We start from the raw sequence: 27,600 nt of genomic DNA on the forward strand, positions 1-27,600 counted from the left end.
ATGCTGGGTTTGCAGTGAAAGACCTGCCCTTGGGCGGATCACTATGAATGAGTGTGTGTAACTGAATTGATGACACCAAATAGTGAATCACAATACTTACAGAAATGCGGTCTATAGACTTAAATAATCATTCCTATGATAAAGTGATACGCACAGTCACTCTTGGGCTGTGGTGTAAGCCTTTGCCCCCCCTCTATAAGGGATTCTTTTATGTGCCTTAATCTATGACATGGATCTTGTTGCCTTCTCCTCTTCTGAAAGAAGCCATGCTACAGTTTTTATCATTGGGGTTGAACCTCCGAACTTCGGATTCAGTGGCCGCTTGGTAACCATTAGACCATTGAGAATGACTGAAAGAGTCCATCATTCCTCTGTTGTATCTTGGTAGATGCTGTGTTTGACAGATTTATGTATTTTATTACACTTTGCATCATGTTAGCCAATTTGGTATAATGTGTAATTCTTAGAAATTGTTCAGTTGATTTTATAAACTAACAGAAATGTTGGTATTCTTATTGCATTAAATCTTACATGTATTTGTGATCTTATTTTGATAGGTTTGGTCTCAGCAATAGATTTGATGCTGAATTTCCAAATGGGTTAGTGTCTCGTGTTGCTCCTGAGGAGTACAAAGCAACAGTTATGCGTGTGAACAGCGTTCTTAAGAAGACTCTGCCAGTAAATGTGAAATGGCTCTTCTGTGGCTGTGTGTGCTGCTGCTGCACTCTTGGTTGCTCTCTCTGGCCTGTCATTTGTCTCAGCAAGAGGGTAAGATGCATGTATCCAGTTTATGAATGCTTTTTGTAAAAATCTCACCAATGTGCTGTATTATTAGTAGAACCCAGATGTTTGGGCATTTATTTTCATTAATATAGGCAGACATATAGGCACTAAAAATAGTAAAAATAGACAGTGAAATAGGAATTTATTATTCATGGAAACAGACAAAAAAAAACAATCGTACTTAATAAACTATCCCATATGGTACTCACTTTCCTTGATTATATGTCACAACAAGATGCTTTTTTAAGTTGTCAACTGTCATAGGGAGCTGCCTGTCAGAGAGAATGTTTTTCATAGTGGAAAAAGATCTTTCTACTTCTACTGAAATGATTGGAGCAAACTTAAAACAACTTATTTCAGAAGAACTGTCTCTACTTTCTTTCAAAGATCAGGAAAAACTGACTATGTATTGTCTCAAAAAGAGGTGTGTGAGAAGGAATTAGAGACTTCAAAGTACGCGTGACTTGTGTGTGCAAACAACAACAGTAACGGGACCTGGAGACTTGCTTTTAATACTTCCCTCATCCCCTTTCTTTCGCTGGTAAACCCCGAAGTGACCTGAGTACTGAGGGTTAAACTGTTCAAACATCTTTGTTAACTGACATAAAAGATGGAATCGGTAGGGGAGAAAAGTTTATGACGCTTGAAAACATATGTATTGCTGGAGAATAAGATTCTCAGCAAATATTTGTGTGAAGTGAATATATATTTTTAATTTGTACAACCATTCTTTTTTGTTTTTTTTATATAATTTATGTGCGGTTTATTTTAAATGCATTAAAATATATAGAAAATGTACAACAACGACGTAAAAAGGCTAAAAAAGGCATTTAACCTTAAAATAGGCAACAGGAGCTAAAATAGGCAAAAAAGGCAAAATAAAAATTGGGCCTATCGTCCCCAAATGTGTGGAAATGTGTTTATCTCTAGTAGGTCTTTCATACATACACTCAGTTAAAAAAAGGCATTTTGCCTAACATCCAGGCTCTAATTACCATTCTTTTTTGTTTTTTTATATAATTTATGTGCGGTTTATTTTAAATGCATTAAAATATATAGAAAATGTACAACAATGACGTAAAAAGGCTAAAAAAGGCATTTAACCTTAAAATAGGCAACAGGAGCTAAAATTGGCAAAAAAGGCAAAATAAAAATTGAGCCTATCGTCCCCAAATGTGTGGAAATGTGTTTATCTCTAATAGGTCTTTCATACATACACTCAGTTTAAAAAAGGCATTTTGCCTAACATCCGGGCTCTAATTATTAGATACAAATCTATCTATATAATTTGAACTGGTAATGGAAATTACGGGAAAACAGCTGAACGAATTTTAATGAATGATCCCTCATTATGAAACTTGGCATCCAAGGATTTGCGGAAAAATAACAGTTTTCAGTGAAATGTCCATTTTCCTACATAATTTTCCTGTTTTCCAGAATCCATCTGTCGTCAGTTTTGAGAACTAACAGCTTTTCAGAATAAAACAAAACAATGAAATAAACATTATCAAGGAGGCCATGCTTTCAGGATTGCCATTAGATTCTCTGACATAATGGATCTGATTCTCTATTGTATAATTTTATTAGTATAGCTGTGTAAAAAAAAAAAAAAAAAAAAAAGGTATCCCCGTAATATGCAATGAAGGCACTTGAGGGGCATGGAGGTAGAGGCCCATGCTTTCCATGACCTCGGCACTTAGAATGAGGTGTATATAGGTGATTAAAAACTACCAAACTCAAGATGGCTTGTTCACATTATCACCATTAAAAATGAAATATTAAAGGTAATTCCATGGTGTGAGTATTTGTCATTAATGATTCACATTAATACTATTATTGATGATATGAAAGTAAAACCTTTTGGTGTTATATAAGTAAATGTAGAGTATATCTTACATTAGATCTTCATTTCTATAATTTTCTGAGTAACAGCTTTACTTATATGTTACTAAAAGCTACAAAACTTACATAAGACATACATATTGTTATTAAAAACAAAGTACTTAAAGTTATACATCAAGTGGTGTGAATCTTTTTCAGATATTAATGGCATTGGGGTGTAGATATTTATGTGCAATTCTCTAATTGTCCCCGGTAGTAATGCAGTATTATATTAGAAGCATTAGTAATCGAGTTATTTTTCCTATTTTAGCTGCGTATTTAAAACTACATCAAAATTGATTTCATATTAGTTTGGTTTAATCGATCATATTCGTGATCGCTGCCAAATACATCATTTTACTGTACAAAGAATAGCAGATCATTCCATTTCTTGCTGATATGATGAGTTAGTTCATTTCCCGCAACTAGCAGTGAATAAAACACTGAAACAGCTAATGATTTTCTATGAATAATGTTACTTAGGATGTATATTACACGATTCTGCAACTCTGCTATAGCATTTGCCTTATTTCATCTTAACAATGGATTCCCCACAACAGCCTCTATTGTTGAAAATACGTGGAATAATACATAAATAATTTACATCTCTGATCTTCAGCAAGTAACAATAAAATTCATTACGAGCTTATGGTCAGTAAACACGCCATTGATTGAACATAATATTATGCTAACGTTTTAACGTGGCCAAAATGATGTCCAGCATTTACTAATATCGTAATTTCCCATAACTATTGTCCTGGAACACAACTATGGTCCACAATACAACTATTCAAAGAACATTGTAGAAGTAACATAGACAGTTCGTAGATAGCTGCAGTGATTTGACTTCAAACTACAGTACAGCAGTAATATAGATAACCGAGGTAGTACATTATGGAGTACAAAATTTGAATAAGCCATAGTTGTGTTCCAGGACCATAGTTATGGGAAATGACGGTACACTCCAAAATGTCATATTCTTGCCAGCAATTCGCAATGACCTGAAATACCTACTACTTTACTCTCACATGAAAAAAACCGCTGATCGCCTTGACATTGTTACTTGCGTTTTTGCATTGAAATTCAATGAAGTGAGGATGGATATGTTCTTAGTAAACAGTATTGAGCCATCCTCTGTATTCGGTTTCAAGTGTATGGTGAAATAAATAAACTTCTACTATGTACTGCGGGGTAACATAGGCCTATCCAGCAAGAATGTGCACCATAAATTAGATTGTTCAAGTATTGAATGTTTTCATTGCTGGTACTGCATATTAATGTTACATAATCCTTTTTATGGCGTTGCTTCAAAAACAACTCTGAAAATGAAACGTAATGAAAGGAACAGGAAAGACATTGAGGAAACGAACTTCACTCATTGCAACTGTTGCATGTAGTTTTTATTGGAGCGTTTTTACCTTCATTTTACTGTTATTCTATCTCATGAACAAAATATTTGTACAGCGTTTTGAAGGAAGATATTATTAAGAAAACAAATATTTCATATTTCGAGGGATATCTGTCTCGATTCGAGAGAAAATAAGTCCGATTTTTTGAGGCAGTATGCGACCTGTGATGAAACCTGAATCTACTACTACATACCAGAGACAAAATGGCAGTTCGAAACAATAGAAACATAGTGATTCTCTGCCTCTAAAGAAAGTGGAAGTCTGTCTAATCGGCTGGGAAAATCATGGCGACAGTGTTCTGGAATTCTAAGGGGATAGTCATGATTGACTATCTAGCAAAGGGAAGAATAATAACTGTAGAATATTATTTAAATCTCTTGTAGCAACTGAAAGGAAAAATTCTCGAGAAGATGTCAGGTATGGCCAAGAAGAAAGTGTTGTTTCATCATAAACAGTGCACCTGCTCACATGTCTACAGTGGTTGCTAACTACATGAACTGCAGTTCGAATTGTTGCTGCATCCCCTCTGCTCACGAAATGACGCAATCTTAGAGTTCGTTTTTTTTCCCAAAGCTCAAAACTCACCTGGCTGGGAAGAAATTTTCGTCAAATGAAGAGGTCATTGCAGGAGCAGAAGGCTTTTTTGTTGACCTCTAAATAAATCTGTGTACAAGGAGGATGTAGCCAGCATTGCAGCACCAGTGGACCAAGTATTTGAATCTCTGGAGGAATTATATTGAGAAATAAAAATTGTTTGAGAATAATCCTGGTTTAATTTCTGTGTCAGGCTATGAACTTCGTAAATTCTCATGTTTGAAATAAACTGCATTTATTTTCCTGAATAAAAAATGCTGATATTTTTACTGATATTTCTCAGGTAAATTGACATTTAAAACCTGCTACTGAATTGCAAGACTGGGGATGGCTTCATTATAAAAACCTGATCATTGAATACAAACTAAGCAGTCAAACTGAATACAGTGAGACCTCATTAGTTCAGGACAAAGTATAAAGAGAAAGTATTGTGATGCTGAAAAATAGATTCCGAGGTTTTCACGAAAACGTACGTTTTCAGCATTCCTAATACCGAAAATGCGGTTTTAGATATGCCTCCAATTTATCTGTGTACAGGGATTTCTCTTAACTCATGGGGTGTATTTTGATCATGTTTAGTATTTAGGAGTCGGTTTATCTGCAGTATAACTGTTTTACTACAAAATTAATGTCTATTTCAAATCAAGAAAACATAACAATAATTTAGTGCAAATCAAATCAGATCATATTCTTGATTTTTTGTATTGCATAGAATAAGTTGATAAGTGATATTATGAGAATTGTTTCCTCTCTTGAATGTGTCTTTTCGTTAAAATTTTGCTGTCTCAAGCACAGAAAATTCATCATTAAAGACTGTGGGAGGGGTAGGTAATCAGCTTGTCGTTCTTTCTTAAAGGATTAACAGTCCTGTATTATGTATAGGTGAATTTCCACAGTTTCAACCTGTTTTAAATATTCTCCTTTATTGGCCTGCTTTCACAGTACTGTTGGTCATTTGACAGTAAAATACTATACTTGGGATGTCGTTATAAACCACAAGTATCTTTTACTATTAATTTATAACTCTGTTTTCGTAAATAAAAAAAAATGTGAGAAATAGTTACTGTGTTATATACGTAAATAACCATTTTATGTAAATTTTTGTGAAATTAATGACATTATTTGAATTGTAAATTTATAATTGAAGTCAGATGTCTTAATTTTTGGGATTATAATGAATACCCTTTGCATGCAATCCAGAAGACGAAAGTTGATCTTATTTCAATGCACAGCTTGCATGCATTTGGAAGATCAGTCGTTCAAGAAAATAAACAGGAATATCATTAACATCATTAAAAATAAGTTAAGAAAATTGAATTGTTTCAAAATGCGTAAAACGTTTAATGAGGAAGAATGTGTCATCTTTTTATATCAAGAAGGGGGGAGTGGGATTTATAAAATTTGTTTCTAGGCTGACCTTGTTTTAGGTTCTGTCATTATTATTATTATTATTATTATTATTATTATTATTATTATTATTATTATTGTTGTTGTTGTTGTTGAAGTATCACCATATTTTAGTGAAATGAATAGCAAGATAACTTATATATCACATTACAATTAATTGAATTTTGATAACACATAATTTATATTTCTGCCTTGTTCATTGTATTTACAGACACAGCACTCAATAGACAAGCTGCTGGAGTGGGAAAACAGCCACCTGTACCACAAGCTTGGTCTGCACTGGCGACTTGCTAAACAGCGATGCGACTCATCCTCCATGATGGAATATGTATGTACAGGGTGTAGTCTAAGGTTTCTCAATGTAATATTTTTTTGCGTGTTTTTACAACTCATTTTTAGTTTAATCCGTAAGCAGTCGTGCCTAACCACCCCACACCACTTAAACCATTATTATCTCGAGTATGCGAATTATGATTTCAAATATGTTTATGGTTATTATTCCCTTACCAATTCTAAGAAAAGTAATGAAAGTTTCAGAAGTACAGGCTTACAGTTAACAGCTCCGTAATATGTGACTGGGGTGTTGAGAACACCTTGCGCAACTACTTAAGGATTAATAGCGAAGGTGAACGTTTGATGAAAGACAGACAGTTGCTCTGTGAATTAATAAAATCATTCGTGTGATATTAAACAAATTTTGGTAAATGCGAAATGCTGAAGTCAGGTTGTTCTGACCTCTGCTACATTTTCATCAAATTTTAATCGAAAAATCATGCATACTTTCATACAAACAATGGCAAGCAGTAGAATGTAGAATATAATCGTCATTCCTCTGTCAAATAACAGAATCATGTGATATTGAGTGAATGGTGGTAATTGGGAAATGCTGGAATAATGTTGACTAATACTTCGTATTTGTACTATAATGTGATGAAAACGTAAGCCCAAAATCATGCATAATATCACAAAACCATTGGCAAAGTTCAGTAGAATGTTTCTCATTATCATTAGAGATAAAAGTAATTTTTGTTGTTTGTCCTTAGTGATGTGTATGAATATAAATGGTAATGTCTAGTCTGAATAAAATAATACGTTCTTAACATATAGAAAAGATAAACAGCTCGCGTCTTTGCAAAACTATTTTTGATATTTTTAAGACTTTGGTTATGCAAGTTCTTGTTACAGTCGTATTGTATAGTTATTCTTTTTAAATTCGTCTTGGAGTTGTTAGCTCCTGTTCATTGTTCGTCATAACCAAAATAGTTTATCAGTTGTATTGTGTAAGTACTCTTCATAATATTTCTATGAATGTGGTTGTAATCACTGATAAATGTGATTATTAATATGCAGATAGAATTGTCCATGCATGTGGAAACTTCTCATAACCTCAGCATCAGAGAGAATGAGACGTACCAGTACAATGAAATCTGAGTAATAAAAATTACATCTAGGGTATATTATTTATTGACTGTATTAGCTGGGAAAGAATGGGGTAAGTTGCTAGTTGTAAAAATTTGCACCACTCTCTCCTTTGTGTTGCAGGTGCTCCTCATCGAGTTCATTCCTAAGATTCCAATCTATAGGCCTGACTAAAAACAACTGTCTCCAGTAACTATGGCTACTGCACCTGGTGCAATGTGGAGTGCACCTCGCTCATGACGGTTCACGCATGGCACATATAGTGATTGTGATATATCGGTGACAGACTGACAGACACTACCGTGGATTGCACAGAAAGTTACAGTCGAAAGTATATCCGTACACATTGCTACCTTAGAGCACTCTGCTGCTTCATGTTGTATTATAAAGTAGCACTCCAGTGTGTGGCTTCGTTACGAACTAACTTTGTTATTAATACATCTCTTTATTTTGAAGAATATTGTATAACAGGTGTTACCAGATTAAAGTTGCACCTTTAAACTAGAATATATATTTTATTGTAGGATGATTTTTTTTAAAGTGAATTCTTTACAAATGTTTCTCCATATAAATATATATGGGAGATAATGTGAAACATACTTTGGTTATTTGACTTTTTTGTGCTTATGATTTTAAGTGAGTGATTCTTTATTTTAGAACCGTAGAAGATCTGGATTGGTACACACATTTTAAAAATGAGCTCATATACCCATGATATATTTTGTGGCAGCAAACTTATTTAAAGCAGTTTCTCTTTAATTGCAGTTTATCGGGTTTGTATTTCTTTTAGGGCAATCGAGAAGCTAGTGTTTTAATTACTGTGCCCTATATTGAAGACATTCAAAGAAAGTTCGTGCAGAATATTTGTTAACACAGTATTGGTTACAGCAAGATGCAGCATTAGTTATAAGTTATTTTTTGGTAATGATGCTCATGAAACATTGGCCAGTGTGAAGATTTAGTTCTACCGCTGACAGATCAGCATGCATGATTCTCATATTACTACAAATGAAGAGTTTGCATACCTGCCAGACATACTCCTCCTCCCCCCACCCAGTTACATAACTTATTTGCATATAGTAGATATCTCAACATACAGTGGGTCCATCCACTTAATGTTGCTTACAGAGTGTACATAATGCAGTGGCTGTTTTATAGGTTTACAGAGACAGTCCTTCAGTAATCTAAATGCGGTATTAAACTCTTTCGTTACCATATTTTGGTAAGGATTACATTTTCGAAAGTTGGCAGGTATGGTCATTTATTACAATGAATTTCTTGTGATGCAGAATGAAAATCTGAGGTCGTTGCTGTTTTTTCTTGATATTATTTGTTATTAACTATTTCATATGACACCCAGGTTACATGGACATTTTCTGATAAATATCAGTGTCCGTGAACTTGTGCTGAAATAATGCACAATAATAAAATTGTTTAGTTTTGTATAAGAAATAAGTGAATAATGAAACTGTTAAAAATTATCTCATTTTACATGCTAATGTAGTTGAACCATTGAAGTTGCTATATTTTTATTTCATTCAGATAAGCTTACATTCGTAATTGTTAAGAATATGCAAGCAGAAAGTCATGTGTGAAACATGTAACATTTTGTTGAGGTGACAGTAAATAGTTACATAGATATGCACTTAACTGTGCCCATCATAGCACATCTCCTAACAGTAAATTGAAACTTCAAGTACAGCAGTCTCAGGGTGGGTTCTACATTCAAGATGGCTTGTACATGTGCAACTACACTTTAACAGTTTGTAAGGAGCATTGTTTGAATATCATTTTTCCTAGTAGACTTTGTTGGTTGACCCACTCACTTGAGTGAAAACAGAGAAATGAATTTATAAGATAAAATAGATGAAGATACATTTGTAAATATCTAGTGAGATTTTAAATGGTAGAGAATTTGGTACAGAAGTTGACTTTATTCATATTGTTTGCCATTGTGATATATTAAGCATCTGCCATTTCCATATCTCTTTTATACGAAATATCCGTGTAGTGTGTGGTGCAGACTTTAGGAACAGTTCTACGCCTAATTCAGTTACCAATGTTATATAAATATGTATTTGGAAATAATGTACTAGTTAACAGCCCTTTTTGATAATGCAGGATCTGTTGTGTTTCTCTTGAATTTATCCAGTCCAGATCCACTCCAGTTGATGCAACATCCAATGGTTACTTAAGCCATGCAACTTAAATGTAAGGCAGAACATTGTCCAGTGGCTACAGAAGTACAGCGATTTGCAGCAGTTGAATAATTTTGGAAGGTTTAATCTGTGATGATCTACTAAAAGTGATATATGTGGGATAACAAGGGCAATATATTTAATATTACGTTTGAGAAGTGAATGTAACAGTTCTGTATTTAGCTTACATTGACAGTACTGATTTTGTGAAGCAAATCAATAAATTTTTTCCCCCTTGGAAAATTCAATTAAAATTTATTTTCAGTGACCATGTATTCCAATGGGGTCATAAACTTCAGGGCTTGAAAAACGAACGGACATTATCCTACTATATCAAAAGGGGTTTATTTTAAAGACGAGCCAGCAAAAGGCCTATTTGATAAAACATTAGTAATTATTTTTGGGTGTGGAAGCTGTCCCTGAAGTTAGACCATCCATTACAAACATTCTGTGTTGTATTTTTGAAGAGAGGTTGCAATATGGGCCATGACTGGGAAAATATATTATTTTGACTATTTCTATTGCTGTAAATGCGTCTTCAGAATGTTTAGTATTTTGAAGACTGAATATACTTTGATCTTCAATTAAGGAGGAAGGAAGTAGGCTATTGGATCATCACAATTGGTTCCTCAAATTGGTCACCGTCTTTAACTATGATCATGTATAAAAAGAAATGCTAGGGAGAACTAAGTAGTCTGCCTAAGCAGCGTCGGTATAGCGCTGGCCTTCTGTGCTCGAGGTTGCAGGTTCGATCCAGGGTCAGATTGATGACCAGGGCCGGGTATTTATGGCGATCGCGAAAATCACGACATAACATATATACAATAGATTTTTATTAATCTTTACGAATTAAGTGATTCTGATTAATAATATGTGGATAAAACAATCGCGACAAATTGCGAAATAGAGTTCTAATAGCGAAATATGAACACATTCGCGAATTATTACTATTGCGTCGTTTTATAGCGAATTTCATATTCTGAGTATTTTTCAGATTGTTTTTTCACTTGAATTATCTCAAACAATACCAATATTAAAATATATATATATAAAATTAATCTCCATAAATACCTGCCTCTGTCGATGGCATTTAAGTGTGTTTAAATGCTACAGTCTCATGTCAGTAGATTTACTGGCATGTAAAAAAACTCCTGGAGGACAAAATTCTGGCACATCAGTGATGCTGATATAATCTCTGCAGTTGCGAACGTTGTTAAATAAACCATAAGAAAATAATAAAGAACTCTGTAGAAGATCAGTATGAAAGAGAAAGAGAGGGAAAAGGGAGAAGAAAATTTAAAGGTATGCGAAAACACGTCCTTGCAAGGGAGTTGGTGCTGTGAAAAACTGAATATGTGAGCTCGAAGTCTGTTGGCCACTGCTGTGAGGTTCACATATCATACTTTTGCTTAAACGAGCGTTATTGTGACAGTAGAGGCAATAAGAGGGTATTCCCATCTGAAACTCGTGGATAATGTTGTTTATGGATCAAGTTTACATTGTTTCGTTTCTCAGTCCACCATTGTTTCATTAACAACAGACCATCATAGCAATTCTGTTTATGTACGAATAGTTTGAAAGAGATGCTAAGTAAATAAATACATTGTAACCACTTTTGGTGTTAGATTTCGTATAGATCATCTTATAGAAATTGGAATATCAGACATATGGTTTCTCCGCACATCCTAGTTTTCTTTTGTCCAGAGTGCTTGTAATGAATCTTTACGAAAGAGATAATTGCGATAGAAATTGTTTTACACAACTTTTTACATTGTGAGAACATCTCAGAAATGTGTTACATTTCCTAGAGTATTATTCTAAGATATCAAATAGTCGCAAGATTGTAGCAATATTGTTACAACTGTTACAGTAAAATGATTATCTAGAGTCAAAATGTGCAAACTAAACAGATTGCCTTTGTATTTACTGCATTAAGAATATAATAATTATTTTGCAGTACAGTTTCTAAAACATGAATGCCTTCTTTCAAAATATTTTAAATTAATTTGCAGTATACAGTATGATAGATAGTTAGAAAATACATGACTGACTGGCAGACTATAACGACTGTAAATACAGTGAAATACTCTGTAGACGTTAATTTGTAATCAAGAGACTCTATAATGATGATCGTAATAATAATAATAATACATTTATTGAGCTGTTTAAAAAACTTATAATTAGTTCACTCTATTGTGAAAGTAAAAATATACAGTACATTAAAATAATGTACAGTAATAATATAGACAATGTACATTACAAAATAAAATAAGATTAATTATAATATAAAAATGAAAGCAGTATTCTTAAGAGTCCATTTTTCTGATACAGAAAAGTTTGCAGAAATATTTGATACACTTCCTTTTTAAAACTAGGTGTGCATAATTTATTAATAAAACAGTTGTTTAGTCGTGGGCCAAAATTAGAGCTATGCCTCAGACCAGATTTGACATTACACTTTGGTTCAATTAGTGCTTGAGAAATAGCTTATGTTCTTGTAGAATAAGCATGATAATTTGAAGAATATTTTTTTTTTTGTGGTAATATGTTAATAATTTGGTGACCAGATTTTGAAATCCCAAAATCAGAACATCTCGCAAAGTGGGATAATAAATGAATTGCGAACTTTTTATATAAATTTAATGAGAAACGCGTTAAAAATTAACAGTTGTGATAAAAACGACACATTACAATTAATGAATACAATGACATACGAACACAAAAAAGCTCAATTGCATGTGTTGAATAGATTGTTCGGGAAGGGAATTAGTTGACCTACTGTGTCCATGAGATTTTCATTACAAATTCCAACTGGTCAAGTTGTTGTTCTTGTCTTTCACCAAGGATGGTATGACCTTGGCTTTTTGATTTCGCATGTAGTGGTTAGGTTACCTCTTTTGAGGAGGGAAACATGTTTTTGCCAAGATTTCATTGGGATTTCCGTGGAAGTGCTGGTTGATTTCCTTCTAAAGACACAAAATGGCTCTGATAATACTTCTTAAGTGTGGACCTTTCCTTGTTCTAAATTAGTTTCCTTGGTCTTCAGCAGTTTTTTTTATCTGCTTTCCTATTCTCTGCATACAGATTTAAATTTGCCTCTGAGATGACTGATCATACTCTGTGCTGGAGAGTTTGATTGTTTCTTTTCTTTGTAGCTCTCAGCATCAAACCAAAGTTTGACTTTCTTCGCCTCTGGGGATGAGTGATGATTGCATATAGTATTCTATTCTTTCAGAGTGGGACTTGTTCAGTAGTATTCAACTGGATGTACAGGAAGACTTGTTAGAGGGTATGTAAAATTTAAAAGAAACATACACATTTCATGAATGATCAGAGCTAATGAAAATTATTTCGGCCAGAGTGAATATGTGTTGCCCTTTATTCTATCCGAAGATGAAATCTTGCAGTTCCACTTGTTATGCTAATCATGCTTCTATAATATTACGAATGACACGTCAAAATCGATGCCTCGAGGTATACTGGCTGAGTGCAATATCTTTCAGTAATGTGTGGTGACTGCTATATACAGGTTCAGTCTCTTCACTTCATTATTAAAGTCTTCCTCCTCACTCCTTATACTTGAGAACTGAAGTGTAGGTTTATAATCATTCAGTTTCTTCTCATTATTTTTTATTTCTCGCAACATGAATAAATTTATTACAAAAGGGAAACATAAACTCGATGAAAAATGTGAAATGGATGATAGTGTTAACCATCCACGAGCAAATCTTTTCTATGACATATATAACATAATTCCTTTAATTATTTACCGGTATTTAATACTGTGATTCTCTTTTTTTTAAAGTTAAAACTGGGTGATTTACTAATTGATAAATTGTTGAGTTCAATTTAGTTTGATATAGTTTTGTACAATTTGGATTAAGCATAACAATTTTGGAGGTAGAAGCTTGAGTGGAAAGTATCTCTGGGTATGCAGAGAAAAAAAGTTAATACAACTGATCTAGTTGAACCCTTGAAGGAGAGCTGAAGCTTCATCAGTTGCATGTTTTCCGGTTTCCGTTTGTTTCCTCCAGCAGAATTTTACTTTTTTTTTTTTTTTTTTTTTGTGGGGAGGGGCCTCTCTGCTTTGTTAGTGTAATTGTTGATTTCCCTGATAGATGTTTCCTTAGAACAGCAGCTTGTGAGGAAGCGAGTACTTGTCATCAGGATAAATTGTGACGGCTTGTCTAAATTCGGGACTGTGCTGGAAAAATCGCGATAGATGGTCACCTTATAATTCACTTGGTAGTCGTAATAGAAATTCTTCAGTTTTATGTAGACAGTAAATTGAAATACATTTGTATTAACAATCCCAAGTCCCAAGTAGGTTTCCTTCTTCTCACTTGAAGATGAAGTATTGCAGTTATAGAATTTGAAATAGTCTGAAGAAAAGCTCTTCCAGTCAAATGTTGTGTTAATAAAATTCATTTCTCATAAGAAGCACCATTTGGAGTGAGCGGAGAAGCTACGGAGTCCAATAATAATTACTGGTAATAAAGGCTTGATTCAAGTTACACATCACTTATTATCACTTACTGTAGTACCTAACTGTTTTTAGGCACTCTGTACTTATTTCTGCTTTATTTGCAGAAATGGCTTCAGAAGAGTAGACAAGTGCTTTAAAATTACTGCACTACTGTAGATGGTTGAAGGAGTGTTAGTAATTGATTACATATTGAAATTATCTGTATTTTTCAACCGAATTCTTTGATTAAATTGACAATTGATGTGATATTAACAATATTATTGAAAAGTGTTAAGATCAGGCAGGCCCTGATCAGCAAAATTTGATTGTCAGCGTGTTAATTTACGTTAAGCAAAAATAGGTTAATCACTTAAGTTTTTTCTGTGAATTCTCAGTAATAAATGACCACTAACCATATTTACTTTGGTTCACTGTCATAATTAGTGGAATGGTTGATCATATGAAGTGTGAATTTAAACAAAGTGTTTATTAGTCTTGCATAGGGTTCCCAGACATATTGAAAAAAAAATACGGGACTCTTATCAGTTATCACTGAGTAAGTTTAGTATGCGCACCTATCAAATATGCCAATCTTTCGAAGTGTGTATTAAAGTTTACTACACAAACATTTTACTAACTAAGGGTAAGTAAACAAAATTGTTAGGGAGCATATTTGCATTAAGTTTTAGCTCCTTTATGTAAGTTGCGTTCAAATTCCTTTTACTAAGTTACTACAAAAATAGCTACAAAATACTCTACTCACATGACAATATTCTTGTAAATCAATCCGCCTTAACCTTGCAATATTTCTCCGAAGAATGAATTTCCCTTAACAATTGTTTATTTTGAAGAATCATGTCATGAAAAGCAACACAATCCTCACTTAAGAATGATTTTACAACAAGCATTGATTTTACTGTTCTTACAGATCATTTATTTTTCTCATCAGTCCATAGAGCATTCATGTGAAAAAATAATCTTTCGACACACATATTTGTTCCAGGGATACACAAAATGAACTCCACTACCCTCTTCAGATTTGAGAGTTCTCCTTCAGTAATTTTAAAAAGGTCCACCCAGACTAATTCTAAATATTTGGTGTTGCCATCACTCGCCTTGAGAAATTAATAACTCACAATAATATTGTTTCATAATAGTCCCTCTACAGTCCTCTGCAATGATGAAGTGCGATGTTTGTAATATAGAATAGACATTGTAACTTATCCGTTTCTTCTCAGTTTAGAACTGTAAAATACGGGATGCAGGACGGAAAGCTGTGCCGAAGACTTTTCTCAGGACAACGGGACGCATTAGCGAAAAACGGGACGGTCCCATATTGTACGGGATGTCTGGGAACCTTAGTCTTGCAGTATTTTTAACTCTGCCCACCCAATTATTTTTTAAAATTAAAATTAGGTGATAGTATTAGATTATCTTGTTCTTAAAATCTGTACTTCATAAATATTGAATATTTGATTTGTCTGTATAATTGTACAGTTTTGAGATTTGTTGTGCCTAAATTTTTAAAACTTAGATCGTACATTTTTATTTTCTTTTGTATCTGAAGATCTCTCGCATACCATATTTCATTAACATCAAACTTAAATAAATTTAAAATTGCAAAATATTACACTTTTTGAGCGTTTAGTTTTAATTTCCCAACCTTTGTTAGATACCAGTTGTTGAATTTTCTCATGTGTGAAATTCAAATATTTTCTACCATTTCGAAAATGAGAAAAACTGAACTACAAGAACAGAAATGTTCAATTGTGTATAGTGCATAAAGAAAGGGAAAAAAAGTAATGATAGTTTGATATCTCAGAATTCTACCTCCTTAATGTTAGTTCTCATTTTCATTAGCAGATGTTCCTTGTGTTTGTGTGCATGTGTATTCTAAAGTGATATACCCCTATACTAAATGAAACAGTTAGAAAGATAATGTGTGTGAATAATTGTGTTTTCTTCTGGCGGCAAGTACTCTAACATTTCATTAAATCACTTGTGCACCTCTGTCTGAGGTTCTGGCTGATATGTACATCTATTATCAGGCAGTACATCTCACTTGATATGTGTCAGAGGAAGAACAATTGTTTGTGTACATCTGAAGTCTGATTACTGTAATGTGTAACTAGTCAGTGATATATGCAATGGAGGGGGAAAGGAACTGGCCACCCTACCCCATTATTTCCTGGTCTAGTTGCCTCATCAGTGATGCCTTGTTGGTGTCACTTGTGGAGTCCAGATCTCTCTTCGAACAGTTGACTAAACAAGAACAAAAAATCACTTGCTCAGTTTGGTCAATGGAGAAGGAGCATGCTACTGAAAGGGTGATCAGGTGACCACTATACATGTAAATACAATGCAGAACATTCTAATATCTACTGGAACAACTGACGAAGTACTTCCTTGTTATGTGATCGTGAAAATTTCATTCCTGCACCATTGTATCATCAAGAATACACTGATATTGTGTTCATGTACGGATTGTGCAATGGTAATGCTACAGCTGCTGTGCAGGAATAATACGAACGATTTACAGACTGTAGACAAAAGTTCGAGAAGGTATTACACATACTGTTGTAGAATTCATTCGGTCGAACACAGAACCACTGCCAAATAGCGGCCTGCGAGCTGCCAGCAGGAAAAAAGGGCAAGGGATTCTTGCGGACAGTGTGGTTCTGCTTCATGACAATGCCAGGCCTCATGTGGCAAACAGGACTTCTGCCCAACTGCAGTCATTCTGATATAAAATTATGGAGCATCCACCATACAGTCCAGACCTTGCCCCCAGTGATTACCACATGTTTGGTCCACTGAAGAACTGGCATGCCAGAGGTTCGTTTCCGACGACGATGTGAAGACTGCTGTTCAATAGTTCATGCTTGACCAGTTGAATTCTACAACAGTGACATCTCCAGACTAGTGATGCTATGGGAAAAATGCCTGAACCACGATGGTGACTGTGTACTTAAACACTGCCTGTATTTTGATTTCTCTGTATGTTTATTATTGTGGCTGAAAAAAAATTGGGGAAAAGACTTTTTGATTCACCCTTGTACTTACACGGATTTAGCCAAATGTGGAAATGTTGCAAGTGCTCATGTATAACATGAAGAAGGACCACTAGAACGAAATAAAGAAATAAGACTTGCAGTTATTAAGATAACAAATGAAAATCCATGGCTAAAAAAAACATAAGAAGAATTTCTGCTCGTCTTGGAGTTAAGTCATTCCACGGTTTGGAACATACTAATCTAGATCGTACATACCCAGATTGCTCAGCCTTATAGGCTTTGACGGTAACAACTTTTGTCAGGTTTACTATGCTGCCATCTAGTTATTACGTAAGGAGACGCCATAACTTCCATTTGAATTACATTAAAGATTGTACTGCCATCTTGTGTTCGTTTATGGCGGACAGGTGACGATCCTGGCGGTTGTTCTCTTCAAAGTGCTACCGATTTTAACTTTGGGATGAGCTATCTGTTATATATGATCTAGGATACTAACTACAGGAAGGAGGCATATATTAATGCTGCTACAGAGCACATAGGACATTATCCTGTCATTGCTGCATCAGCCATGCATTCAATGCTGAGTCGAACTGAGAAGTGTAGGGAAATTCAAGAACATTTCAAGCCAAACCGATACTAGTCCGGGTCAGATTACTTAATACCCTAAGGTGAAACCTAACCTTTTTCCCCCATTACTACATAAGCTAGTAGATTATGGTGAGATTCTAGTTTGCAGGTTGAATTTTCTTTTGCCAACTTCGTTTCGAGTTTTGGTACTGAGAAATATCACAACTGGTAGTGATTTTATAACTTATGTTGGCAGCAGTGACACAAGTTTTCAGTAGTTTAAATTCTGAAAATTCAAATTGTTCTAGATTTCTGAGACAATTACTGGAAGCTAGTGAAATTTGAACATACTAATAATGAATTAATATCCATCAGTATTAATATTAATACATGATAGTTATTTTATGTGTTGCTTTGTATTGTGGTTATAATTCAAGATTATAGTCAGGTAGGCTAAGTGTAAATAAATATAACATATTTCGTGTAATTTATACACTTGGATAATCGATAGAAATACCATTACTGTTTCACATCTTAATTAATTTATTTCATGTTTTACAACAATGGCGTAAGTATTCTTAAGCATACATTTCTAAGAGGCATTCGTTTTCGAAATTCGTGCTAATCAGTTCACGTGATCAAATAAAATACATTTTTAGGTTAGGTCTCGTGAATAGTAAACTGTTTAATCAAAGCAATGAATTTCATGTCAGACAAAATACATTTTAATATTAGATCATACACTAATCTACTAACTACTAACATTATGTGCGAGAGGTCCAGAAGGAAAATAATATACTGGTACTCTTTCACAAATTTTTGAACCATTTAGAAAACACCTCCCCAACATAAAGATGAGATGTGGCAAATAAGCAAGACATCATTATTGTTAATACATTATTATAGTACATGGCATTGTGATTTTACCCTCTTTTGGTGATATCTGGTATTAGTTGGCAACACTAAAGAGACTGTCAAATTGGTCTTTTAGGAACTGCTCTTTCATGATCCTTACTATACCTAGACAGAAGTGGCGGTGCGTCCTATGTGTTCAATGGTTCAGAGTACTCCCAGGGAAACAAAGAAAAATAATTTAATTGTTTAATTAAATTTATTTATAATTTACACTATCATTCTTTGTTTCTTGCTCATCTTTAATAAGTTTACTTGTGGCTCTGATGTATTTTTGTCATATGAAAACCTATGAATCGCAGAGATCGAATACATGCTTACAAGGTTCAATTTCTTCTCTGAACCTCACCAAGCAAGTTTCTGAACTTGCGTTTGGGGCGAAAGATAAGGGGGAGAATGCTGCAGGGGACACGTGCATGCGCTGGTAAATAGACCAGCACACACTGCTGACCGCAGCTGTCCAGTGATGTAATAGTGAGACAGCCAACACGCTATGGCAGAAAGAATAGTCGTTTTTGGTGTTTTAGTCTTAATATATTCATCTGTGAGTGTGACCAGTGTTCGTTATTAAAGAAAATAAATAGTGTTCAATATATTTTATAAACAAATTTTTCAGTTTAAATCTTGGAAGATAAGTGTAAAATAAAGAAGCGTGGAAAGTCGTTACCTCAACTCGGTTTAAAGCAACCACAAACAAGCCGAAGTGAAGACTTGCAGGGCTTTTAATGTAAAAATTTACGAAAGAAACAGCTGGATTTGTGGTTATAAATCTACAAATAAATTATTTTGTTTCCCGTTCCTGCTATTTGCTAAGGGTAAAGATACGAGTTGGCCATGCACTGGTGTGTCAGATTTAAGCCATTTGACACAGAAAATTAAGAAGCATGAGGAATCTATTGCGCATAAGAATGCTTGCCTAGATTTATCAGTCCTGGGAAGAACAGAAATTAGGCAAGAGCTTAGCTCTGCTTTCAGGCAGAATATTGAAAGACAGAATGATAACATAAGAAAAATCGCTATGTTCTTTCAAAAATAATTCATCATCATCATCATCATCATCATCATCATCATCATCAGGCTCATTTTAAGATAATTATGTACTTTAAAGAACTGTACTATTTTTTTTTATTTTTCAGAAATGAGATATTGTTTAAATTGTTGGAAAACTAGGCTATGTAATATCATAAAAGTAGTGAATCCCTTGTCATTTTAGGCACGAACCGCCACTGTTAGAGACTCATCTGTTATGTGCTCTTGTTTAATGTTACAACAAATTATTGGAAACTTATGAAGTCCTACTCTTCTGTTATTATTTTTATCTCTTTCATGTCGCACTATTTCGAGGTAGAGATAGATTTTTGCAAGGTTCTATTAATTTCATAATACAGAATAGACACTTTTTATGTGTCTTGTGATACTGTTTCCCGATTCTAACTTGTACTATCAGAGAAATCGTCGTCAGAATTTTCCAACTTTAGACTTTTGCATCTCGTAAACTATTAAAAATAAAATTTTACTGAGGTATATTAGGTTAAATCCACGTAGAATTGAACAAAAATGTTACACATTAAGTTACGAACATTCTGTATATGTGTGTATTGTTGGATAAAGTTTGAATGTATATTTTCTTAGAAAGTTTCGTTTGAGTCTGCCACCATTCTTTTAGCTCTTAATTTTGTTTATCACTCCATGAGGACATGCCATATCTATGCCAGCTGTGATTATAATGTTGCTGATGACCACAGGATTAATGACAATAATAACAATGATCACCTCTGTGGTGTAGGAGTCAGCATGCTGGTCTCTTACGCAGAGGGCCCGGGTTCGATTCCTGGTCAGGTTGAATTTCCTGGTTGAGGTTTTTCAGGGTTTGCCCTCAACCGTAAGGCAAATCCAGGAAATTCGTGCCACAACATCCCTGAATATCACCGGCCTCATTCATCACCGAAATCGTATTCATAACAAATCAGTAATAAATATAGCCTACAGTTGCCATCTAGTTGACAACAATAGAATCAGTCTCAACAATAATACGCAGGCCTTCGGATTTCACCCAAAAGATTAACTCGCGATATGACCAAAGATGTATAAATAACAACGAGAAAAAAAAATAATGACAACCTTTACATAATTTAATACAACTGCTATGTATAGTGCTATATAAACATGTAAGTTAAAATAAGTAAGAAAGTTTATTGCACTTTTTTTTTTTATTCTGGTAAAGTGGCTGTGATCAAATCAGCATATAAAAGTAACACTTACAAGCCCTGTTAGTAGCACTTTGTGTTCGGAGATTCTGTTTTTTCATAGGTTACACCAGTTAATCAGGTTCAGATTTATTAATTACCAGACAGTGGATTTTCAGTCCCAATACTGAATGTTAGGTGTATGTCAGTTGCAGGGGTGTCATTGAACTTATTGCTACACTCCCTCTGTACGCCGAAGGATGTGACGTCTTGTTGCTGTGTAGGGACCAAAACTCTGCTGTCTGTTGATTACTCTTGGTGAGTAAATTCAGAAGTGGCTCGTTTTTATTAGTGAAAGTATGAAAAATAAACAGTGCAAACATAGGTCCCTACGATAAAAAATAATGCTCCACAACAAAAAAACTCTATTGCCAACTTTCGATATGCTTTATTTACAGTCATACTGTATATTAATTTTTTCTCTCGAAAAATAAAACTGTAAATATGTAGCTTCTAATTTGACTGTTGTATTAAATGTTTCTCATAGACACAGCCATGGTTAAGTCCTGAAATTTTAGGATCAGAATTTTACTGGTTTTCAGCTTGCTACTTAAGATTTTTATAAGTCAAACTGAAGAGAAGCCTGCAACATACCATTATGTTTAAGCACTTTAATAATGCATTACATCTTCAATCACTTCACACATTTTATAAAAGAGATAATTTTCATTGTAACATTCAAACTCATCGCACTTTTTGCACAGCTTGAAAACACAATTTAATTCTTCTTAAGGGATATTGAGAGCATTGTGAATCAAGTACAAAATTGAAAGATATTTGACATGATAATTTATGTTACGTTATGTTAATATTTATGTAAGCCCTTAGTTAAATTTTAAATTGGTAATATGTGTTTTCCTCTTCTTCGCACATTTTGATCTGATTAATTGTTTTTCTGAAACGAATTGTTAGCATTAAATTGGAAACTTCTATAGCGAAACCGAAATCTTAAGAAAATATAATCAGATTATAAGCCATGTTTTGACATAGTATATTGTGCATAGTTCCTCGAACTTTTGTTTTCATGAGAACACGTTTCCTGGGGCCAGATCAAGGTTTCTGGACGACCTCGAGCAACTTATAGAGCCTCGTTCATAGTCTGTAAGCTAACAAAATGCTGAGCCAACTTTTTGGCACTTGTATATGTAGACATCTATTCCACTGACATTTCGTGCGCAGGTTTTAATTCCCAACATATTATTTGCTCAATATGTTTCAGAGTGCTTAAACTTCATGTCAGAGTTTTTCTGTCCAGGATTTTGAAATGTGGTGGGGATTTTACACTTAACGTCTGTAACGTCTTTTATTTTATTTTATTTTTCAGGTAATTAATATTCTTTGGTTACTAATATGTAAATAATTACTATACAACATTTTTGTGGATGCTATTCTATTTTGTTTTAGTCTTGTAGTTTTTTTTTCTAGTGTGCGTGTGTGCACACTACTTCAGTTAATCATTTTTCTTAATCACTAATATATTAGGTAAACAATATACTGTATTAGTGCCTTTTGTACCCATTATCAATTATCAAATACCAGATCTTATCTTCCTACTAACTATGTACATTTTTTTTATTTCTCTCATTCTTTTTTTGTGTTTTTTTTTTTTGTATTTGTATCTGTAATTCTACTTCTATTTCTTATTTCTTTCTTCTCTTTGCATTTGTTTCTGGTATATAGGCTATCTATTTGTCCAGTTGCGAAAGCCAGCTATAACGGCTGGGGGGATCATCGTGCTAACCACATGGTACCTCCATTCGGGTTGGATGATCGTACACCTCTGCTTCGGCATGTGAACGTGAGGCCAGCAGCCGGCTGGTCGGTCTGGGTCCTTCAAGGGCTGTGGCGCCACGGATTATTATTTTTAGTGTATGTGTAATGGAAATTTAACTCAAAATCCTTCTCCTTCTGTTGTGCATTGGCTTTTATTTTGCCCACTTTTGTTACTTACAGTACGTGTAATTACAATATTCGACCGGCGCGCACTTATTTTCTGTCCAGTAACCAGGGGAATAGCTACGTAATTTTTTATTATACTGTCAGGTATGTAGGTATATGCAGCTGGGTCTGTTTAAAATGTATCGTTACAGTGCATTCAGCTTGACGTAAAATACTGTAGTCATTGCATATAAAATATCGCCACTCGGTTTTGATCATTCATACCGTTGTATTAAATACATAGGTGCCCTGAATGCTCTTGTGAAGTTCTCGGCAGGGCCGATATGTTGACATTTTGTGTCCGGTTAATACTTCTAAGTATAGTATTCCTCTCTGGCAATGCCATCTACATTTCTTCGTTCTCGATTTAGCCTATTTCATCTATAAGTAGAGCTGTTAAGGATGTTCACCAGCGCCACTAGCACCAAGTGCATGGCTTTCTTCTGTCAATGTATCTTATCTTCTCACATGTCTCTATAATTCTGTACTGTTTTTGCTGTTTGAGTATAAATGATGTGTATGATTGTAATTGACTACGTTTCTATCCTTTTTAAAAAGAAATTACTTCTGTCTTAATTGTACATAAATGTTTTCTCACGTTACGAAACAATTCGTGTTTTCGCAATAACGCTTGGTCAACTGCAACACTGAAAATGGTTAAATCTTTTCTTATTATCCAATATGTGAAAAAATGTGAATAATTAAGAAAAGTATATTGGACAAATATTTGTACCCTACTTTAGGAAGTGGACGAAATAATCGATTTTTTTAATCGATTATTTAACGACTGTATCAACTGCGTGGTAATCTAGCATGGGTGGACTTGGTGATAGCGAATTGTAGGCTGTGTGCCGATATTATGGAATTATTTGACATTCGCCTGACAATTGCGGAAAATCTCGGAGGGGGGGGGGAACATAACCCAAGCGGGTTTTGAGCCCATATCCGAGCGCAACCTCTGGTCACTAATCACTCTCGCTATCTCGAGGCTATGCACAACTTAAGGAAACTTTGTAAGCATTAAAATAGACGAAAAAAACCGTGGCCATAGAATGAGAGAAATGTTTCTAGACAATGAAAGAATGAGCATATTGTCGATGGACGAAGAAAACAAGGTAATGGTCCACACCAGTTGAGTAACGGTTAGTGCGTCTGGTCGCGAAACCAGGTGGCTCGGATTCGATTCCCAGTCGGGGCAAGTTACCTGGTTGAGGTTTTTCCGGGGTATTCCCTCAACCCAATATGAGCAAATGCTGCGTAACTTTCGGTGCTGGAGCCCGGACTCATTTCACCGGCATTATCACCATCTCATTCAGACGCTAAATAACCTAAGATGTTGATAAAGCGTCGTAAAATAACCTAAAAAAAGAAAAAAAAAACAAGGTAATGTCAGAAAAGACGAAGATTACGTTTGACTCTTAAAAAAACCTACCCGCACCGTGGTGTAGTGGTCTAAGGCATCATATCTGGACTCGCGCTGATTCAAGTCCTCATGAGGAAGGTATTTTCTCATGAAATTTCGGCCAGTGTATGAGACCGGTGTTCACCCAGCATGGCGATGAATTTGAGAAGTTGCGATAGCGAAATCCGGTTTAAAAAGAGAGCTATAACAGCTGGGGGGGGCTCATTATACTGACCACACGTTACTCGCATACTGGTTCGGTGATCATTTACCTCTGCTGAGGCATGTGGACGTGAGGTCAGCAGTCGGCTGGTCGGCCTTGTTCCTCTAAAGGTTGTCGAAACACTGATGGATTAAACAAATCATAGATGACTGTTTTTCCGGTTTTGGCGACACTGTTTCTCTGCGGTACAAACCTTTCGTTTTAAATATATTTTGTAACAATTCAAGTCGGTCGCAAGCATAAATTCCTACAAAGCCACAATGATGTAACTATCAACAAAAATGTACTTATTTTCAGGAGGAACTTCATGATTTCGTATCGAAATATTTATACTTCAAAGTAGAGATATGCAATGTTTATAATAAAGAATAAATCATAATACTTTTATTGAAGGTTGCATAAATTATAATAATGATGATACACAATTTTTTGAGTAGGAGGGAGACCCCCAAACCTTGGCTTACAACATTTTAAGATCCTCTACTGGGGGATAAAATAAAGATAAAGATGAACAATATAAAGAAGGATCAACGGATGAGGTCTACATCTTTAGAAATTAAAGAACAAAAATATAATGATTTATTTATAACACTGATTTTTATTTTTTATTTATAAAACGTTGTCTTATTTTTATATCGAGGATGACTTTTTTAGATCTAATATTCATTGATCTCTTTATTAATACCTGTAATATGTTCTTCTTTCCAACAGGATTTCGTCTGTTTTCTTATAAAGATCACGTGGAAAATCGTGACTAGAATTTTAATTTCCACCAATCACAATTTTCTTTGCATGCCCACATCATTCTGTTTTCCTCATTGTTACGTAGTATTTTTATTATCGTTATTGTTATCATAATAAATTACGATAAATATATGGTAACAATGTAGTGTTTTTTAAACTAAGAAAAACACCATTTCATCAGCAGGCCTACTATGATGGAAACTGAATGTTGTGCAAGGACACAAAATATTGAACAAAAAAATATGTTTAACTTTTACATGTCAATTTAACACATGAAAGTCATATATACATATATTTTCATTCCTGAATGATATAGTGTTAAAAGTTGTGTAATCAAAATGTATATTGAAGAAAAATCTTCAGAATGACAATATGACCACATGTAGCATAAATTTAGTAAAGGCTGGCTGCAGGCCACAAGTCTCTGACCATCCGAGAACTCGATGCGTCAGTCCCGGCCCTGGGAATCCAAAAATAACCCCTCAGATCACTCACGTGACTTTCCTATTGCAAAAAGTCATCAAATATATACTTAAGTGTTGGCTTCAACTAGGAACTGTTTTCACCAAGAATCCTTTGTCCTTTGCTGCACTTTGTGCCTTTTCAGGTTATGAATTTTCCACTTTACAGAATTACGAAATATACACGAAAATTATTTCGAATTAGATCTTCTTCATTATTAAACTGTGTAATTTTAAATTATATAGTAATTACCAGCATCATTTTTCTATGTAACTTAGTAAGAGTGGACGTAAATATTAGGGCACAATATTCGCTTTACATAATAGTCTTGATCGTAAGTTCGAATCTCGCCTAGGTCTTGGAGTGTGTTCGTTATTATATGATGGCTGTAAGTTCGTTCTACTGAGTCAGATACAATGACTGAGGTGTTGCATGGATTTCTTAGATCCACAGGCCTGCAAAATAAAATTTTTGTTTTGCGGCACAGGGTTGAAAAGGTCTCTAAACCTAATTTTGATGTACTGAATTGAAATCTGTTTACCTTTTTTTTGTATCACATACGGTTTTTTTTACCATAGGTAGAAATATTTAATTTTTAGTAATTTATAATTTTTAATTACATTTTAAAATGCGCGAAACACCGCAAAACATGATACAATCTCAATTGTACAGATACAACAGTTTAATATTAATCCCGAAATTTCAAACATATCTTAGGAAAACTGTTTTCTCCTCCGCTTCGTTGAGAATGAACTCTGAGTTGGCAAGTGTTTGTGGTCGTCACGAAGGTTATCTCTTATTAAACACCAACAGTAGTCAGCCATCATGAAGACGGTTCCGTCGGTAGATGAACGAATCCCGTTGTGTCGCTGGCTTAGATTTTCTGCGCAAATTTTGCACATGTGTGGAGCAAAATTTTTGTCCTGATCTAATTTCATTTTAAGCGTTTGTGGTCCTGTCTCTTATTAAACACTAACAGTAGACACTCATCATGGAGTCGTTCCATCGATTCTGGTATTGTTGTTTAGTCATCTGTCCGAAGACAGATCTGAATCTCACAAGTGATATCAAGAAGGCACCACTCATGAGGCAACTAGGCCAGGAGATAATGGGGTAGGATGACCAGTTCCTTTCCTCCTCCATTGCATACATCGCCGACTAGCTACATATTACACTAGTCAGACTTCAGATGCATACAAACAATTGTTCTTCCTCTGACATATATCGTCAAGTGAACTGTACTGCCTGATAATAGACATACTGTACATATCAGCCAGAACGTCAACCAGAGGATAAAATAAATAAATACACGCTAAATACAAAAACTGATGGAGCATGTACGAAGAATGGTGAAGACCGCCCACCAAAAGTAACAATTAAACTATAAACCTAGGGGCTCAGAAATGTAAGTAAACCAATAGCAAGATGGCAAGACGTATTCACATGAATACGGAACAGGTCAACAAGTCTTTTCCGCGTGGAAGAAGAAGAGGAAGATGAATTTGTTCTAGTTAAGCATATGAATATTTTAATACTTAAAATGCAAACTGTTTAAATTCTGCTTTCATGAAATTGAAGTGAGATAGCATAACTACACGCCACACCTCACATTGGAGAGTTAATTCCTTCCAGTGACTGTCAACATGTCCACAGCTGTGGAGTAACGATTAGCACGTCTGACCGTGAAACAAGAGGGTCGAGGTTCAAATTCTGGTTAAGGTTTTTCCGAGGTTTTCCCTCTACCTATTGAAGCAGAATTTCTGGTTAACTTTCGGCGTTGGATCTCGGATTCATTCGCCATCATAATTCAATTTCCCATCTTTCATCATCATCTCCGTTTCTTTCCTAAGTTTCGGGTTTGCTCCGATGTAGAGTCGCCCTTGGGCCGCCGTCGAACTTGGACCCGTGGATTTGTGGTCTCTCGTTGTTGGTGGTA

General features: G+C 34.7%; 1 protein-coding gene across 1 annotated transcript in view; it reads left to right on the plus strand.

Annotated features, from left to right (window-relative positions):
• LOC138696474 (cysteine-rich hydrophobic domain-containing protein 2) overlaps window positions 1–15,783 on the plus strand; it is a 44,824-nt gene extending 29,041 nt beyond the window's left edge. The window contains exons 3-5 of the mRNA XM_069821486.1: window positions 558–768; window positions 6,286–6,402; window positions 7,617–15,783. Of these exons, the coding sequence (XP_069677587.1) occupies window positions 558–768; window positions 6,286–6,402; window positions 7,617–7,667 (379 nt within the window). The 3' untranslated portion in view covers window positions 7,668–15,783. The remainder of the gene's footprint in view (window positions 1–557; window positions 769–6,285; window positions 6,403–7,616) is intronic.
• The last annotated feature ends 11,817 nt before the right edge of the window (window positions 15,784–27,600 follow it).

The sequence above is a fragment of the Periplaneta americana genome, chromosome 3 (assembly GCF_040183065.1).
Source record: "Periplaneta americana isolate PAMFEO1 chromosome 3, P.americana_PAMFEO1_priV1, whole genome shotgun sequence".
NCBI lineage: Eukaryota > Metazoa > Arthropoda > Insecta > Blattodea > Blattidae > Periplaneta > Periplaneta americana.